Below are 21,414 nucleotides of genomic sequence, written 5' to 3'. Positions count from 1 at the left end.
GCTGATGCAGAGCCTTACAGTTAACCGTCAACACTAAATCGACCGAGTTTAATACCAACCTGTGAGAGATCAATCAACACTGACGTATTTTCATTAGGCAGGCATAAGCTTGAAGACAATGTCAGCACGTGCCAAACTATTCATCTCTATGGCGAGCGATTAAAAAGGCACACAGTTTCTTTATCTTGGAGCCTGCTCAGGCTGTTTAAACAATAGAGTCACTGGACAGGTAAATGCACAGATAGACCCACAGGGATGAGAACACAATGCTAGATGATATTACTCTGGGTCTGCGGAGTGTCAAAGGACAGATACTTAATAATGATGTGCCTACAGACATCACTACTGGCTGCTGAATGGCTACAGGTACTTGCCATGGCGACCGACAGCCAATGGTGACTGAAGTTTTCCTCCAGTACAGTGGGTTTAGTGGGTAAGTAATGATCATCCGTACAAGACCAGTAATATTGATTTTTCATACTCATGCAACACAGGTAATGTCACATCCAAATCTGAAAAACTACTGACTAGGATTCTATGTCTACATGGCTGTATGGCACTACTACAAAATGTAAAAAAAAGACGATGAAAATTGGAAAATGAACACAGTAGCAGTAGCATCATGTTGCTGATTAAGAATGGACTGGCAGTTTTTTTTCTCTTTTGGCAGTCGCCATGTTCATTTCTGTGGGCTGGACCTGTTGATGGTCGGCTTTCTGTTGACGTAGGTGGCCCAGTAACCCAGGTTGAAGATGAAGAAGAGCACTGGAAAGATGATACGAGAGATCTTGTCCACTTTGCTGACGCGATTGTATGACTTTCTTACGCCCTCCGGCACGTATTCTCCATCCATTTTGGGCAGTCGGACCTCTCGGACCGGCTGTGACGGGGTGGATGTGGATGTGGATGTGGCGCTCTTGGAGATGGTTGTCAATCCGGGATCTTTGGCTACGCTCATGCTGTAGGTAGTTCCCACAATGTTGAAAGTGTTGTTGGTCTTCTTGGAAAAGGAAGATGACTCTCGCCTCTGTGGAAGTGTCAAAAGGAAAAAAAATAGGGCATTAATTAATAAAAGAAGCGAAAGAAGCTTGTCAGTGCAAAAGTGAAACATTCATCTTACTAATGGAGCTTCTAGTACATCTGTTTTCCCTTACTGCTCAAAATATGACACATTTTTGAGTAATGTGTGTACATTTCATCTCCTTTTTTTTTTTTTTTTTAATAGGAGAGGGAATCACATTCAGTGCAGTAAGAAAAACTCTATTCATGATACCATATCTGATCTGAAAGGAAAATCCAACTTCTTATTCAATGTAGTGATGAAATATAACGTTAGGTAATTTTGGCAATCAAATACAACTCGAAATCCAAGTCAGATCCATTTGCAATGATGCATAAACAAAAATATTACCGATTAAGCCAGAATATGGCATGAACAGGGGGAAATTTACTAAGAATAAACTGTGGCCACTTATAAATGGTGCCATCTGCGATGGTTTAACACTCATTTTACTAAAGGAATTATGCAAATCAGGTGCACTGGTGCAAACATGAACACAGAAATTGTGCTGAATGTATTTTACACCTTGCAATTCCCATATCTTATGTGGAAGATGCAGCAGATTATTATATTTTCAGCACATTTGACGATAAGTTTTTACACTCAAAACTATAATGCTTTTGTTGTTGTCGTATTTTTTATTGACTTTCTTTGTATGTTTGCTATTGCTTTACTGAAAATGTATTAACACCTTCAAGTCAAATTAGGAAGTGCTCATCAAGTTCTCCAATCAGGCGAATATAAGGGTACTGTTATGACCGCAGGCTGATGAAGGAGCCTTTGCTTTTGACAAGTGTTTTGATTCACTGGTCAAGGTTCTTGTGAGAAACATCTTTTTTTCTCTCTCTCAAAATTGAGGACGTCCTCAAACCCCAGACAAAAAGCCAGAGGTTTGAAGAAAAAAAAACAAAAAAAACACTTTTGTGTGTGATATTTTGCACTGCATTCACAAAGCACCCACAACCCAGATTAAACAGGTGCCATGTGTAATATGTGCTGTATATTAGGCTTATTATAGATTGTACTTTATTTAGCTTTTTAAGGCATTTGGAATGTTACCTGATTAAAATGTACAAACATTCTCATAGTCATGCCCTTCCCCACCTCCCAAGTTTAAAAATAAATAAATAAATAAAATAAAATTACATTTAACTCTTGTTTTTTTGTGCAATGATATTTCAGAGTGGAAATTAGACTCTCAGAGGAGGCACATTTTCCAGCTTGAGTGAGCCAAATGAATGCATGTCCATGTTAAATCACAGAAGCTGTCATAGTGTAGCTGAAAAATGACAATAAAGAAAAGAAGCCCTGGAAGCAATTATACAGTACAGAAACACACACACTGGTGGTCTAGTTGTAGCTTCCAGGTCTCTGTAGGAATATCTAACCAGGCTTCATTCTTGAGTCACAATCATAGGAGACATTTGTAGGAATGGCACAGCGAGAAACACTGTATGCCAGTAAACAAACAGAGCTTCTGTAAGCAGCCTACACAGCAAGAATCAAACACAGAAGCTTTCTAGTCTGTCCACAAATCTACTGTAACTACACTGCTTCACTCCATGCTGTGTACTTGTTCATATTACATTTGTTGCTGCTATTTTGGATTCCAAAATTCTTTCAAAGGAATAATTCACCCTCAAAAAGTCAGCTGGGGCTCAAACCTTGAACCTCCTTGCTGTGAGGCTACCTGCTGAGCCAGTGGGCTTGCCGAGTTTATAAGTTGCAATTCTGACTTTATTGTGAGAAACTCTCTCTCTCTCAAAAAAAAAAAAAAAAAAAAAAAAAAAATATATATATATATATATATATATATATATATATATATATATTCAAAACACTGCTTCATGAAGCTTCGAAGTTTAACGAATCATTTGTTTCAAATTAGTGGTTCGGAGTGCGAATCAAACTGCCAGAGTCACATGAACTATTGAAGTTTCGAAACACTTATGAAGTAACCAAGCCTCGTTTACTGAAATCATGGGATATCGGTGCTCTGACACTGTGTAACACTGCACTCGCATGAACTGTTTTAAAATGTCTTTAGTAGCTTTCTGGGCATTGAAAAATGGAGTGTTATTGCTGGCGATGCAGGCCTCACTGAGCCATCAGATTTTATCAAAAATATGTTCATTTGTGTTCTGAAGATGAACGAAGGTCTTAGGGGTGTGGAACGACATGAGGGTGAGTAATTAATGACTGAAATTTCATTTTTGGGTGAACCAACCCTTTAAGCTTTAACAAACCAGTAATTAATAATTAACTGAACATATATTAAGTTACATTTGGTCTGTGTTTCTGTTAGTGTTCTGTTTCCTTGTTCGTTCATTGTTTGAATTTTTTTTTTTAGTATAGCTTGTTTTCTGTTGGTCTTTGTTTAGTCTTCATTGCATTTTAGTTGGTTGTTCTGTTTAAATTTTTTTGGTTCCTGAGCATTCTTAAATATAATGAAGATTTTAAATAAAAAATACTGCTACAAATAGATTCTGCTCACATTTTTTTCATTGTCTGTGTTGTGACAAAGGGCATATTAGCATTATTTAAAACTTATAAAACATTTGAAAGATAAATAAGCAGAAAAAAAATCTAATAATTAACTCTTTTCTTATAATAATTAAAAAAATAATAATAATAAGTTGCCAGCCACCACAAGAATTTAATAATTTTCACAAAAATTTCAAGTTTTTGTTTGATGAATATCTGAACATGCAAAATGTTTTATTCTAGTTTCATACATTCTTTTTTTTAAATCATCACTTGAATGAAGGTAATTTTCATAAAAAAAGCAACATTTTGAACAAAAAAACTAAGAAAATTGTTTTTGTCAAAGATTACAATGTACATAAGGACTGCTTTTATCGCTTGTTTCTGCAAGGCCTTTATTAACCCCCCAGAGCCCCGTGGAATAGTCATATACACCAAGGATGGCTTGAGGGTGAGTAAAGCTTGGGTTAATCTTCATTTGAAAGTGAACTAATCCTTTAAGTAATACATTGCTAAAATTGTGTAATAAAGACAATTTGACCACCTGTTCTAAAGTGGAAAGTATATTCACATTAATTATTGATATGTATGGCACTCATTGATGTTGTTCAATTTTATTCACCAGAATAAGCCAGTAGTCATGGCTAAATGCCAATAATGCAGTACTAATATATACAATTTCTGGTGTGTTCATGCTTAATTGCCTCATAAATAATGCCTAATATTCCTTTTTTTATATGCTCAGATAATCATTAACTACTGATGTTTTAATAGGAAACTATTGTATGTTTATGGACCTTTAAAATCAATCAATCAATCAATCAATCAATCAATCAATCAATCAATCAATCAATCAATCAATCAATCAATCAATCAATCAATCAATCAATCAATCAATCAATCAATCAATCGATCGATCAATTAACCAATCAACCAATCACAATGCATTGTAGTCCAGGTAAACCTCCAATAAGAGCACGGGAAATACTGACACCAACACGAACAGAAAATCTTGCCTCAGAGTTCTGCACTAGGATATGCCAGACCATTGGCCCTGTTTTCTGATGCCAATATCTGTGCTAGAGATCTCACAGTGGGGACTGCTGCATGCTGCTTCCCCAATCACAGGCCATCGATCCCTGCTAATACACCAGCACCTGAGTTTCTAAATCACAGTGTAGGCTTATGTCAGCATTAGTAAAGGATCCCAACTACTTGTCCAACATGACCCGCACTGATACAACTGTTACTTTTGGCTTAGATCTCATTTGCATTGTGTATTGGCAAGATAAGCTCCCAGAGTTCACTGAGAAAATACTAAAGAGAATTAGTCTGTGATCAACACTCCAAATTCTACACAAGTGCTTTTGTTTTGTAAGTACAAAGCAAAAGACAGAGAGAAAGAGAGAGAGAGAGAGAGAGAGAGAGAGAGAGAGAGAGAGAGAGAAAAAGCAACTGCATTTCTCAAAAAAATTCACACAAAACAGCACCACGCATTGGAATAGCTGCTAAAGCCTGGAACTTGTTCAAAATCCATAGTTCATCTCTCAAGAGTAAATATTTTTCAATGAAAATATCCATGCCATTAGAATAACACGTCGTTGTGTCATTGTTCATAAACACGATGCTTAGCCATGTTGTCAATATAACAGTGTACTCTCAGTATTTCCTAAAGTTAACTACAGCTACAGACAATTTTGATGACATTATTGAACATGAACACGGCTGAACTTTTTCTGTATGGCATCATTTTCAACAGTACAGAGTTACATATTTCTATATGTAGAAATATTGATTGCAAAAGACTGGACAGAATTCACAGCCTGGTCTCAATGTTAATAAGGTAATAAGTTAATATGTAACATTTACAGGTACAAAACGTACATTTTTGTGCATTTGGATAGATGCTGAGATGTACAATATGGATGTATTGAAAGAATTTAAATGTAAACATTATGTATTTAGACAAAATATTTACAAATCTTTTATTTCATAAAGGTATGTGTATAATTGGCCTTTTACCATTTTATAAATAAATTTTGGATCCTTTAACCCTACCCCCAACCTCGCAAAACCATTTAATAGAGAATATATAAAGAAAAAAATAAAAAGTAATGGACAGAAATATGTAGGAAAATTAAAATATTAGTAACAATACAGCATTATAAAGACATTTTGAGCCACTATTCCCACTCCTACCTCTAAACCCATTTCTTTAAAATATGTACAGTTATAAAGAAAAACATAACAGACATATGTAATCACAATCATTTATTTATTGCAAAAATGTCAAAAGCGATACCAAAAGTAGTCCAAATGACGGTGTTACTAGTGATGGTGTTTTCAAAACATTTGTGAATCTTTTGTTTCCATCCAGTGGTTCGGAGTGTGTATCAAACTGCCATGGTCAGGTGATTTCAGTAAACAATGCTTTGTCAAGCCATAACGGTTTCTAAATGTTTCAAAATTTCAATTGTTGCATTACACACACTACAAGATCACATGGCGATAATATCAAGCAGGTTTGAAAATATTGCAGCGTCTGTGACTGCTCGAGACATGCTCGGATCAAGACATGGATTGAGCAAGAAAAACTGTCATCATCTCCAGACAATTTATGTGCCACCAGAGATGATTGCCCGTCCAGAGTATAAAGGTCAGGTGCAAAACCTAGGCTCCGTAGTCGATCAATAAACAATGTCTCGATGTCAAATGAACAACTCCTCAGACTGTGCTACAATCAATCAATCAATCAATCAATCAATCAATCAATCAATCATCATGGTAGTTTTACATCTGCATGCCCTGGAGCTTCAGTGGGGCCACAGGGGCATCCATACATTTCATCAACATATATGGCACCAAGGCTAAACTGACAGGAAGGACCTTGAACTGGTAAGCGTAATCGAATGCAAACCTGAAGTACTTCCTATATCTAAATGATCTAAAAATATAATATGCATTTTTCAGATTGATAGTTATGAACCAACCTCCTGTTAGAATCTGAGACAAAATGTGTTTCAGCATCAACATTCTGAAACTGCACATCCTGAGTGTGAAATTCAGCCAGCACAAGTCCAGGATCGGTTGCAAACCACCATCCTTTTTTGGCACCAGAAAATATTATCCTGTAAAACTTGGAATCCTTCTGGGAAGGAAGCACTTCCTCTCTGGCTCCTTTCTCCAAGAAGGAATGAATTCCTTTCTCAATACTGGCTGATGTATTTCCATGATCTAATGCAAAAAGGACTTAAAGTGAGTATTAAATTAACAACCCTTTTATATAATTCAACTATGTGCTTCATAAGTTCCCCGCCTGCAGCCCGAGACTCTGGGATAGGCACCAGCATCCCGCTGCCCTACAGAGGACAAGTGGTTTGGAGAACATACAGATGGATGGATGGAACTTTGTGCTTCATAAATTATACAAATGTGATATATTTTCCTTTCTGTCCTGACTGTATCTCATTTTTTTTTTCCTCTGAGGACATGCTCAGATTAAAGCAGACAGACTCCACATTCCTGCTGTGGAAAGTAATATCCTCAATTTCAATGCACATCTCCTTACTCCTCATGTGGAGACCTCATCTGGAAGGCCACTGAAGGAGCTGAAAATAACTCTGAGCTGAAGATATCAGTAATGGTGTAGTTCAATCTAACTATTTAACCAATAATTGTTCATTGGGTATGTATTAAATGTTCATATATTAACACTGTAATAAGCAATGGTCAATTTAAATTAATTTGAGAACTTCAACCCTGTCAAACCTCAAGAAAGCCAAATATCTTAGAAGAATGTAACAGAACCTTATGATACTGAGCTAGGTTAAATATTTAATTTGCTATTAATTAGCTATTTCTGTAATTTCTTTTTTTTCTTTTTTTTTTTTTTTTTGGCGCGTTTTGACAGTCATTACGGAGCATAGGAAATCAAAAAAAGGGGACCTATAATGGCCCTTTTTACAAGATATAACATGTCTCTAGTGTCCCCAGAATGTGTCTGTGAAGTTTCAGCTGAAAATACCCCACAGATCATTTATTACAGCTTGTCAAATTTGCCCCTATTTGGGTGTGAGCAAAAACACACCATTTTTGTGTGTCCCTTTAAATGCAAATGAGCTGCTGCTGGGCGGAGCTTTAACAGCTCACGCTTCGGTTGCTCAACAACAGCAAAGCTGGAGAATCTCACACAGACAAACCGAGGATTGTCAGTAACGGTGTTCAGCCTTACATTGTTCAAACCGGAGTCGACACTGGAGAGACTCAGGAAGAAGTTACAACTTTTAGAATGAAACTGGACGTTTCTGAATGGTTAGTGGATACATTTATGTAGTTGCTGTGGAGTTGATTCAACTCATCCACTAGCATGTGTCGTCATGTTAATCATCTGTACAAATCTAGCGTTGAATTGACCCTCGTTTGTGAAGCAGTCCGGCGTAAAATGACGGCATGACAACAACACTCTACTACAACAACTCTTCCTCTTCTCTACAGCAGCCCAACATGGCCTCACCCCCTTTGTTTCGTGTTCTCGGGGGCGGGTTTATGTCAATTTTAGGGATTGTTCATCACGATCACATGAGAATGCATATCAATAGTACGAGTGTGTAATCTCATAGAATATATACGGCAAAATTAGTTTTATATGCAGTTTTTCGCGTGCATATGATACGCACTTTATGGCGTGTATATGACACCCTCTTGGTTAAAGCCGCCTTTCCACTGCACACGACAAACGACAGCCGTTGGACCGGAAGTCATTCGTTTCCAATGGAGAGTAGTACGGGGGCTGCGTGGAGTTCCGATCATATGCGAATGCGGAAATTTCGGATCCGATTTGAGCTTCAGATGCGTTGAAATATTTGAACTTCTGCGGCTAGACCGTATGCGACCGGCCGACCGGATATGATGTACTCTAGTCAAAACGATGAGCACGAAGTTAGAATTACCAATATTTTAACACTTTAACGTTATTATATAAACACTATTTCTTTAAAATGGTGGTTATCAATAATTATGTAAAACAAAAAAAGATATTTTATGATTATTAAATAAATTTTTACGTTGAAGCTCTATAAAATCTACTAGTATGTTTTTATTTCAAATGTATTGAGGGTCATTTGCTTTGTATGGATATATTCATACATGCATTAACGTTACATTCATTAAAATCGTTCAGTTTACCATGGTGGTTGCTTGGGTTGGAATAAGCCGAGGGTAACGGTTGCTTCACTACCAATTTCTAAGTTCCGTGCGACTGCCGCTAGGGGGCGAAATGCGACAATCGGATGCGAATGTCGTGTGCAGTGGAAAGGCGGCTTTAGGATGGGGGTGGGGGGTCGTACGTATAATACGCCATAAAGTGCGTATCATAAGCACATGAAAAACTGCGTACCATAAGCACGCCAAAATGAGTTTATATATTCTACGAGATTACACATTTTCGTGTGATCGGGCTCGATTGTTATATCACTAACCTGGGAAGAAGCACGTTGTAGTCCCTACCAGCCATTTGTTGTAGTCCTTCAACAGCAAATTCTATAAAAGAAAATATCTCCCTTTGAACTTTGAGCGTCGTAACTTTACAGATGTTGTTTATACTTAACATTGACTAAAGTTAAAAAATTGAAATCATAATCAACCACCCCTTTAATAAACCGTACTCACAGATTGTTCAATTGTTCCACCGGTTTAACAAATCGTGCCCACAGATTAATAAATTGTACCCATGAGTTTTCAATCTGTGCTCTCAGATTTGTAATCTGTACCTTCGATTTTTCAATCCGTACTCACAAATTCATAATCCGTGCGCACGCTGTACTCACGGATTTGTGGTCCACCCTTCATTTTAGAAATCTGTAGTCTATACTGGCACAAGAAGAGAACAAAGCTCCCGCTCTGTTGTTTTCTATATTGTTTAATTGTGTAATATTACATTAATTAACTGTCTCCTAGAGGTGACTTCCCGGGCTCTGCACTTTTTAGGATCACTGCAAAGCAGTCAGGTACATTTTATTTTGATTTTCAAATTAAAGCATGCAAAACTGAAAGGATAAAAAAACAAAAACAAAAAAAACCTCTAAATGAATCATGAGATTTTTTTTTTTTTTGAGGAGAATCATTTGGTTGTTACACAATACTTGTGTTACACATCTTGCATTTTACAATTTATTTATTTTTTTAAACATGTTGTATGTGAGACAGTGTGTGTGTTTGAGTTCAGGAGCATGCTTGAAAGCTGCTTCAAAAATATAGTGTTTTCTCTTTTTTGGCTTTTGTGTTACATCCTATCTGTCAGCCAGAATGAATTAAACATGTTTCAAATCCCTCATCAAGGTAACTGCTGTCTTCACTGCATGATTGTTCCACTTAGTTCCCCCGCACACACACACACACACACACACACACACACATACTGGTTTTTGTGGTTTACGAGGACTTTGATGCTCAAACCAGTAGGATTGTGGTTTAGGGGGACACACCTTTCCCGATGCCCTACAGTGATGATAAAACTATCAAAAATTTTGTTTTGATCTGCAGATCACACATCTGGCTTTAAAGTTTCTTTACACACAACAGAACGGAAAATATGACAACATGACATATCAGTGGTATACAAGGACATTCCCGCCCATCCAAAAATGTTCCCGCCTATGACATAATTGTGATTTTTGGGTACAACCTGATTTATGAGGACACCTATTGTACAATACACAAAACATGTCATTTCTCTGGATTACAAGGACTAGTGTGTTTTACAGGTACATGACCACACACACACACAAACCTGACGATATGGTGTATTAGCAAGACTGAGGTGATTAATGAGTACCTGATCTTAAACACAATACACAACTGACACACTCCAACATTACAGGGACCAGTGTGTTTAATGGTACATGACCACACACAACACACAAACCTGACGATATGGTGTATTAGCAAGACTGAGGTGATTAATGAGTACCGGTTCCTCAATACAATACACACCTGACACACTCCAACATTACAGGGACCAGTGTGTTTAATGGTACATGACCACACACAACACACAAACCTGACGATAAGGTGTATTAGCAAGACTGAGGTGATTAATGAGTACCGGTTCCTCAATACAATACACACCTGACACACTCCAACATTACAGGGACCAGTGTGTTTAATGGTACATGACCACACACAACACACAAACCTGACGATATGGTGTATTAGCAAGACTGAGGTGATTAATGAGTACCTGATCTTAAACACAATACACACCTGACACACTCCAACATTACAGGGACCAGTGTGTATTAGAAGTACTTTAATTATGACTTAAAATAACAACATAAACATTGAGTTTTTCCGGTTTTAACCATGTAATACCATCATGGAATGGCATTTTAAGGGGAAAATGAAATCCACAACTAAAAAACTAGGTCAATAACACATGGACAACTGTGTAATCTGTGTAATCAGAAAGCATACAGCAATATTAATGTTTTGACATATTGAAATGGCAACCATTCAAAACTTTGAAAAAATGTGAACAGAATTGTTGAGTCAAGTCAAGTCACCTTTATTTATAAAGCGCTTTTTAAACTACATATTGTTTCAAAGCAGCCCTCACAACAGGAACATTGTTCAACAAAGATTGTTTGGGCTGTACAGCAGAAGAGTATTGTGTCATTGTTCAGCCAGAGTCAGTTCAGTGTTGATTCAATTACGTTGTAAAACTCATCAGTTATTAATTTAGTTCACTTCATCTATACAGCAGCAGCAGCAGCTCTGGAGACAACAGTCATGTCATCGTCCAGCTCAGTTCAGTTCTCATACAATAGTGTCAATGCAGTCAGATCAATAATAATGTTGAATATTAAATTGTCATGTTTTTGTGACAAACTACTGCTTTAAAGAACAGTTAAACTTTAGAGATTTACAGAGTGAAGTCTTAGTATATTCATGCTCTAGAATGAAACTAACATAACCAACAACTAAAATAATAATCCTTATACAACAGCATCAAATGAGACACAATGCAACATCACTTATTTTGTGCTTTTTTTTTCAAGCTAATTCCTTGATTTCTTACAAAATCTCTTGTGTTTTGTCCACAATTTTCCTTTGGTCATATGTGCCTTAAAATGATCAATTACAGCTGTAACTTCAGCATCTGACCAGCAAACCTTTTGTCCTTTCCGTCTTGTCCTTTTCCTTTCCGTTTTTTAATTTCTGCCGAACTCTCATTCTCTGTACAGATACATACTTTATTAAGCTCCTACTCTATCAAAGCTCATGTACTTACAATGATGGTCGTACTCTAATTTAAACCTCAGGTACCTTGACAAACTCAGCAGTTTTCCAAATGGGCATCTTCTGAACATCTGCAAGAAATCAGTTACATACTGATCAGGAAACTAAGATTTAACTCTCAAATACCTAGAACTTAAAACTGGTTATACACCTGATATCTAAAAATAAAATTTCAAGTGACACAAAATATTATTCTGGAGATTAAATGTTATTAGCCTGTTAAAGGGATAATTCACCCCAAAATGAAAATGTGATGTTTATCTGCTTACCCCCAGCGCATCCAAGATGTAGGTGACTTTGTTTCTTCAGTCGAACACAAATGATGATTTTTAACTCCAACCGTTGCCGTCTGTCAGCTGTATAATGGGTGTCAATGGAAACAATTCATAAGAGTCAAAACATATACATAGACAAATTCAAATGAAACCCTGTGGCTTGTGACGGCACATTTATGTCCTAAGACACGAAAAGATCGGTTTGTGCGAGAAACCAAACAGTATTTATATCATTTTTTACCTCTAATACACCAGTGATGTCTGATTGCGGTCTAACAGTGGAAGTAATGTCTAGCACTCATTGAAGTATATGCTCGAGACATCACTGCCGCTGTCAGAGCGCGATCAGACCTCACTAACCGAGTGCTGAACGCAGTTGGACATGGTGTATTAGAGGTAAGAAATGATATAAATACTGTTTGGTTTCTCACACAAACCGATAGTTTCGTGTCTTAGGACATCAATGTGTCGTCACGAGCCGCAGGGTTTAATATGGATTTGTCTGTGCATGTTTTTTGACTCATAAATTGTGCTCCCATTGACACCAATTATACAGCTGTCAGATGGCAATGGTTGGAGTTAAAAATCATCATTTGTGTTCGACTGAAGAAACAAAGTCACCTACATCTTGGATGTGCTGGGGGTAAGCAGATAAACATCAAATTTTCATTTTTGGGTGAACTACCCTTTAAAAATCTCCAAGTCTTTTACCAACACAAAAATGATAAACTCATTTGTATCAACCAGATTTACAATGTTGGTGCAACCCTGATTCCAATAATATTCTTATAGAAAAGTTGCACTATATAAGTGCAAAAATCTCTGTATATAATAACTGATTATTGCTCATTAATTATTACAATTAATGGCAAAAGGAATGTTTGGAAATATAAACTGATATTTCCTACTGACACACTACAGCAATAGATAAAAATAACTGGCTTAAAACCATTTTTCTTTTGTGAAAATACAAATGTTAAGTTGAACTATAAATATATAATTGTATCTATGCATTGTATTTATGACAATAATCTAAAATAATAATGGGTTAAAATAATAATAAACATAAACCTGTTAGTTAACACATACCAGCATTACTGGAGACGCCTGCGCAGCTCCAGCAGGAACAACATCCTGAGAAACGCTTTCATCAGGATCACTGGCATTAGGATCCATCATACTGATCTCATCTTGAAGAAAAACAGAATTTTAAAACACAAGAACATCTTCAGTTTAACCTGTTTTCAAAAGTAATTTATGAAACTTTATGCTGTTTAATAATAAATAAAAATAAAAATAAAAATAATAACTAATACTTTTAGATGACTATTATTAGAATTATTGCCAAGACAGAAATATACTACTACTGTAAATGAAAAACTATTTTACAATACGACATTACAATACTTCTATCTTCATTTCTTCGCTTAAGTTTCAGTGAAAACAGGTTTATAAATGCATCTTATTACAAATCAGGTGAAATACTTGAAACAACTGGCCACACAAATTTTGTAAATAATGCGAATGTGAAATGTGTAACTGGTGCTCGTTGCGTTCCCAAATGCATGTTAAACTGCTGAGATAGAGTTCACTACATTCATTCCCTGTGAACTGAGACATGGAAAACACCGAATCACAAGATGATCGAGTGAACAAAGTGTGATCTCCACTTTGAAACGGGGAGCGCAACGGACTACAGTCTTAATAAATTATCAGCTTTTGCAATTTGATAAGGGCACAAAGCCACATTGTGCTGTTGATTTTAGTTTGTTTGAAATGCTTTGCCAAAGCAATGAAACAAAACACAAAGACCAAAATTTATCTTATTTTGAGGTAGTGCTGGGTGGTATACCGGTTCATACCGAATACCGGTATTTATTTTTGTTATGATATGAATTTTGATGATACCGCAATACCGGTATGTGTCGCTTAACCAACGTTCAGAACGCGGCGCAGCCCGTCACTGTTTGAGAGCGTCCCGTTTCACTTGAAAGAATGAATGAAAACGAATGAGTGAATTCGGACAGCCGTTGTGTGTGCATCGGCTGTACACTCATTGTGGTGCATTGTGGGATTGAACGAGTGCACTCAATAACGTCCACTATGGTTTCGGACGCCACTACAAATGGCTGTCGCCTCAAATAATGCCCTATTTGAGGTTATAGGGGGCGATTTCGGATTCAGCCCTTGATTACAGCTGAGAATTCAACCAGCGCGCGAGATAGAGCGGTTTCTGCGCGGAGCGCCGTGATGAGATTAACAACTTTCTCCACATGGATCATATTATATAGACCGGAGCGAGCCTGTTTACGTTTTTTATGGACCTATTTCATATACTCTAGTGCTCTAAACATGAGCCAGCAGCGTGTATTCGCACATATTTCATCACGTCTTCTTCAAATGAAATGTAACGTTATGCAAAGGACACTGAACTGTACGTCTGATCACCACCGCGATGACACGATGGGTTATTCTGCAACACAGAAATAGACTGACAATTCAGAGAAGAATGGTAAAAAATGTAACTGCTTTATTTAACTGCTTTCTGTGTTAAACTTACGTGTGTCATTTGTTCAGAGACTGTAGTGCTCTTAAATGTACTGAAAATATCCTTAGTTTAAATGTTCTTCCGCGTTTCTCCCTATTTTTGGCAGTTTGTTTTTATATAGCGTTAGATTTTTAAAATGCTTAAGGTGCCCTCAACTCTTCTTTTTTTCCTATCTCCATGGTCATATTTTAATATTCATGTGTCTGTAATGAATGTGTTGCAGGTCTGAGTTTTATTGGTTGTTGTCTCCCCACAGCATCATTTTGTGGGGTTTTGTAAACCTGTATTAACTCTAGTGTAGAATTTTTCTACAATATTCACTCATCATGACAGTAAAACAGGGCATTCTAGTCAATCTACTGCAGTATTTCCTCTCTCAATCAGTAGAAAATGTGGTTAACGCCCAGTCATATATATATATATATATATATATATATATATATATATATATATATATATATATATATATATATATATATATATATATATATATATATATATATATATATATATACACACACACACACCGTCATATACTGTGAAACCGATATAATTTTGAAAAATACTGTGATATAAATTTTTGGTCATACCGCCCAGCACTATTATGAGGCATATAAAAATATTTTCAGCTCATTTGGTTTAAACGTTTTTTTTAAACCTGTTTACACCTGTTCACTTCATGCATTTTCTCTGAATGGATTGCTATGCAATAATAGAAAGACCAGGTGTAAATGCCCTCCAAAACGCATTCGAGACGGATTTAAATCCGATCGCTCAAATCACTTTGGACGTTGTCTAAAACAATACAGCTATGGAAAAAATTAAGAGACCACTCCAAGTTCAGAAATCAATGTTAAGTGGTCTCTTAATTTTTTCCATAGCTGTATATACATTTATACAATAATACATTTTACTCCTCCCAAAAATACTAAATAATAAACATGTGAGAATGTGTTATAGGCATGTTATAGAAAGATATGACAGCATTACTGCAGCATGCGTTGGCGCAGATGAACAGATGAGTATCTCTTCAGTAAGCTGACGTGCAAAATACCTCAAATGAAACTTAAAAAGTCGAAAACGCTCAACACACAATCATCTTCATTAAAAAAATGTGAGAATAAATGATTTGACCAGTGCTGATGCTGCTCATGATCAATAAAATGGAGCTCATAGCGGTAGCTTTTAATGATGTGAATACTGTTAAATCTGCGTATAGTAAGGGAATTGAAGACAGATCGCTGTAGCGCCTCCGCTCAAGCGGCTCGTGAATCGATCATCTCTTCCTACTAGTTCATTTATAGCATCAAATAAACATGAATGAACATCAGAAGGAATGTTGTTTAAAACACAGAAAGACATCAGTACACCATTTTTCCAAGTCCACCGAGGTTAATCTTAAACTCCTGACAGCTTTGGTTGGATGGTGGATTTAGCGTTATAATTGGTTAGATTGTTTGTCAATCAAACTCCTGGTGAAGGGTCAATTAAACTAGTATACGTTCAGCTAATTGTCAGCCTCTTACATGTCTGCGTCTCGAGAGATTGCAGAATTCAAGCGTCAAATGATGTTTTATAAACAAAATTTGGGAGGAGCGTGTTCAAGCAGTCTAATTGGCTCGAGAGGAGGTATATATACACTGACTAGAGCCGATCTCACCTATAGTTTCCTCGACCGTTTTCTGCATCCCGTCGCCACCCCGTTCCTTACTCTCAGTGGAGATATGAGGAAGTAATATGGATTTGGGCTAAATTTTCAAACTCTGATCCCTCGACCGCCTTGAACAGGACGCCAAATACACTTATTACACTTGGTTTTTTACTCTATTCAATTATTTGTAAGTGTGAATTTGTGAAAACAACTGCTACAGGTAATTGGACTTTATTTATTTATTTATTTATTATAGATTTTTGGCATTTTTTCATAAATTCAAATCTATAAATCCAAATATTTATTACATGTATGAAGAAAAGGTTCAGCACCCAAGGCTCTATCGCTATTGTCTCAATAGTGTTCAGTGTCTTTGGGCGGATTGGCATCAACGGCCATTAGGATTGTTTGTGATTTGGTCTTAGTGATTTAGGAGTCCTCTTGACTACTCCTAACCTTTTACAGATTTGGGAGCTAGTTTTAGCACTAAAATGTTTTGTGAAATACTCTTAAGAGCAAAAATTAGGACTGACACGCCGATTATAGAGTTTCTCATAAATCGGCATGTCAGGAGCTACTTTTAGCCTTAAGATGTTTTGTGAATATGGCCCCTGATTCTGTACAGACACATTTATGTGGCCAATCGTAAATGAAATTGTTTGAACAAATCAGTAAAAAAACACATAAAATGACCAGGTGTTAACAGGCCCAAAGATTATGTGAAAAAGTTCTCACTAGACTACCATTTTCTAAAAGGATGCAATGCTCTTTTTATTACCTTCTCCGTCTAACACCATCTTGATTGTCCATTGATAACTGGTCCTTCTCAGGGCTCACCTGAAAGCAAGGTAAAGAAAGAAAAATAAACATTCTACTACAGACAAAGGATTCAGAGATGATCCAAATGAAGCAGTACAGAAACTTAACACTGATTAACACTGACTGATCACTGTCAACTGAAAACATACAATGAAAACTATTTTACATTACAGGGTTTTCCACAATAAATGCGAAGAAAAAGTTTGGAATTTAACATATCCTATTCATTCACAAATGAAATAATTAATTCTGTCAGGACAGATGACAAAAGAAAGAGCTTAGAACAATTTTATATTTAAATATCTGTACATTTAAAAGTAAAAAGTCACTGAGTGGCCAGTTTGAACAAATGAACAAAATAATACATTACATTGCAAAAGTGGGAGGTCTATTATTTTTTTACATTTACACTCCAATACTTAATAAAAAGATCATTTGACACACAGCATCAAGATTATTTTGTTCCACCCATTGCTATGGTTATCAGCATCAATTGGATTTAATTGCACATATAAATACATTTGTCAATCCAGAAACTATGCAATGTGTAGTTAGCAGCATAAACAAATGTGTTATATAGGCCTACAGAAATCAAAGATCGCTGCCATATTAGCCACTGAAGCTATCGATTACAACACGAGAAACACAAAGCTGTACTTCTGCAGAAACGTCCGTTATAATAAATGAAGTTGTGTGTGTGTGTCTGTCTATGTTGTGCATCTTTTATTGGCATTGTGTCAATACTTTGTTGGTTATAATGAAAGGATTCAACATGCAGCACTCGCGCTAAGCAAAAACTCAGACTAACAAACGCATCCGATTGGCTATTGTGTTCACATGCTCAACACAAATGTCTTCAGGTATGATGGTACATTTTAAACCACTCCGTTTTAATAGTGATCAAACTAATGCGTTATAGTAGTGACCTACACATTTAAAACAGTGACAAGTTAACATTAAAATCATGCATATAGTTAAAACTCTATAAATATACTGCCATAACCAATCAGGGATTCATGATATATCAGCCACCATATCTTACTGGCCGATAAATGCTCATTTTAATGTTATCATTCTCAGTCCGAACTAGGCAGATATTTTAACACTGATAAATAATGGATTATATGATGTGCGTTGTTCTCCATGATAGTATTGAACTGCTTGAAGGAAGATACAGTTACGGTGAATCACAAATCTGTGAAATCAGAGCGTTGTTACACGAAGAGCACATCTGCGGAGTTACACCTTTATGACTAGCACAGTCAGTTTGCTTGTGCATTCGCAGCCTTTTGTGGAATTATAAGTTGTATTTTTTTATTTTGTGTATATATCTGATTAAACTCATATAGGATGCATTTGGTTGAGTTAATGAACGCGGCAGGAAAGCGCTTCATTGTAGGCCTACCGGTGATCATCTCTTCAGCATGCGCTCTCAAACAGCAATGGATAACATTAATAACTATAGCTGGGACTGTCATATATACATAACATTATAATGAGAACACGACTGTAATAAAACGCTGTGAATTATTTTGGATTAGTTGCCGTTTTTTAGTGTGTTGTTGTGGGGAGCGTATCCAGAACACTTTGTGACTTAATTCATGTACATCTGTGCATGAGTTTGTGCAGGTATAAGTTGTAATTTTTTTGTATAAATATCTACTTTATCATATATAAGTTGCATCCCGTTGAGCGAAAACCATCTAACAAAGCGCTTTGGTTTATGGGTGTTCATTCAGCTCTTCAGGTTCATGCTAAAACAGTGTTATTTGAAACAGTAATGCTAAAGATGTTTAATAAAGATGTTTATATACACTTTTTTTTTTTCAAAAACATTACAACTTGTATTGTTCTTATTTTCATCAACAATATGGTTTGAGTAAATCATTTCCCAACAGGCTTTCATTTTATTCATCCATAGCACATGTATTGTGTTTCTTTTTATGTAGCCTAAGTAATGTTGACCAATAACTTGTTTGCATTTTTATTTAATTTTATTTATTATTAGTAGTAGTAGTAGTGAGGCAATATATATATTTTTTGCAACTTTACAATAAGGTCTCATTTGTTATTGTATTAACTAACATGAATCAACTGAGCAAAACCCTTGTAAATGTGAGTTAATAATGCACTGTGAACTAACATGAACACGCATATTTTAGGTTAACAGATAAAACACTGGATCCTAAAATGTCTTGGGAAATGTTGAGATTAACCTTAGCTAAGATTAATAAAACTTCGACAGGATTTGTCCATTCATTGTTAGCTCATGTTAACTAATACTAACAATAAACTTTACTGTAAAGTGTTGACACTTTTTTTAAATAAAGAAAATTGGCCATATGAATGTACACCACCGTTCAAAAGTTTGGGGTCAGTAAGATTTTTTTTAATGTTTTAAAAGAAGTATCTTCTGCTCACCTAGCCTGCATTTATTTGATTAAAAATACAAACAAAACAGCAATATTATGAAATATTATTCCAAATTAAAACAGTTGTTTTCTATGTCAATATACAGTAAAGTGTAATTTATTTCTGTGATCAAAGCTGAATTTTCAGCATCGTTACTCCAGTCTTCAGTGTCACATGATCCTTCAGAAATCATTCTAATATGATGATTTGCTGCTCAAGAAACATTTATGATTATTATTAATGTTGAAAACAGTTATTTACATTTTTTTATGATGCTGTGGTGAATAGAAAGTCCAAAAGAACAGCATTTGTCTGAAATCTACATCTTTTGTAACATTAAACACTACCGTTCAAAAGTTTGGGGTCAGTAAGAATTTTAATTTTATTTTTGGGGGATAGAAATAAAATTAATCAATACTTTTATTCATCAAGGATAAGTTAAACTGATCAAAAGTGGCAGTAAAGACAATTATAATGTTAGAAAATATTCTATTTTAAATAAATGCTGTTCTTTTGAACTTTCTATTCATCGAAGAATTTTGAAAAAAATTGTACACAACCGTTTTCAACATTGATAATAATAATAAATGTTTCTTGAGCATCGCATCATCATATTAGATTGATTTCTGAAGGATCATGTGACATTGAAGACTGGAGTAATGATGCTGAAAATGCAGCTTTGATCACAGGAATAAATTACACTTTACTGTATACTGACAAAGAAAACAGCCGTTTTAAATTGGAATAATATTTCACAATATTACTGTTTTTGTTTGTATTTTTAATCAAATAAATGCAGACTTGGTGAGCAGAAGATACTTCTTTTAAAACATTAAAAATTCTTACTGACCCCAAACTTTTGAATGGTAGTGTCAAAATAATTGTAAAAGTAAAGGAATCTTATACTGGATCAAACTAGACTGCTGTACTGTATATGTTTGATTTATGCTGAAGTGTTTGGGACACGGTCTATTGTTTTTGTAATCAGGCTCTCAAAGTATATTAGAATTTGGATTTAGATTTATCTGCCAATGTATCATTTATCACCTTTCAAATATAAAAAATTATTGGTTATCAAAATTGGCCCAAATTTTCCTGTCAGCACATGCCTAATTTGATTTCCAAAAGAACAATACCTTCTGTACATCTCTGACTTCTGACTGGGACAGAGTGTTCATTTTGAGAGCAGAGGGTCCAACCTCACTGAGAGTCTGCAAACATCAAATTAGACATAAACACTGGTCTGAATATGTTAACAGCCTAGATCTCACAAGAGTCTCTGCTACATTTGCTCATTCTCTTACAGCACAACTCTCACTTACCTGGTGTAGGCCCACAGTAAGAGCAGCACAATCGTCACTGATGACAGCGGGGTCTCACGGCTTATCTGAAAATAAGAAATAAAGCTTTATATACAATCACTTCAACTAAGAGTTGCAAACCTTCAGTATATATGAAATATATCAAAGGGGTAATGTACAGTTAGACAGTAATTAATGCAAATTAAACATGGACAGGATGATCAGTGTCAACCATTCACAGCTTCCGATCAATAAATATGTGCACATGAAATATTGATTTAAGATCATATACAAGATCACATAATAGATCCATTTCAAATCAATATTTCAATATTTAAAAACCCATGGTAATGTTCATGGCTTTATATATGCATTACATTATGTGTGTGTGTTCATCACAGTATGTCAGGTTGTGTGTAGCTTTACACCTGTTTTATGAGGACACGTGTTTTATGAGGACATCATGAGAACATGTTCTTCATGTTTGACTTGACTGAAGAATCTCAGTGTGTTGTTAGATTGACAGAAGCCTGGTCTATGAGGACACTAGTTTTAACGGGACACTGATA

General features: G+C 35.8%; 1 protein-coding gene across 1 annotated transcript in view; it reads right to left on the bottom strand.

Annotated features, from left to right (window-relative positions):
- Positions 1 to 679: 679 nt before the first annotated feature.
- Positions 680 to 21,414, bottom strand: part of gabra3 (gamma-aminobutyric acid type A receptor subunit alpha3) — a 212,286-nt gene continuing 191,551 nt past the window's right edge. Inside the window, exon 9 of the mRNA XM_067376987.1 lies at positions 680 to 1,027. Coding sequence (XP_067233088.1) covers positions 680 to 1,027 — 348 coding nt within the window. The remainder of the gene's footprint in view (positions 1,028 to 21,414) is intronic.

Source organism: Chanodichthys erythropterus, chromosome 22 (assembly GCF_024489055.1).
Source record: "Chanodichthys erythropterus isolate Z2021 chromosome 22, ASM2448905v1, whole genome shotgun sequence".
NCBI lineage: Eukaryota > Metazoa > Chordata > Actinopteri > Cypriniformes > Xenocyprididae > Chanodichthys > Chanodichthys erythropterus.
Note: the sequence above shows the minus strand (reverse complement) of the source record. Positions and strands in the feature narration are given on the sequence as shown.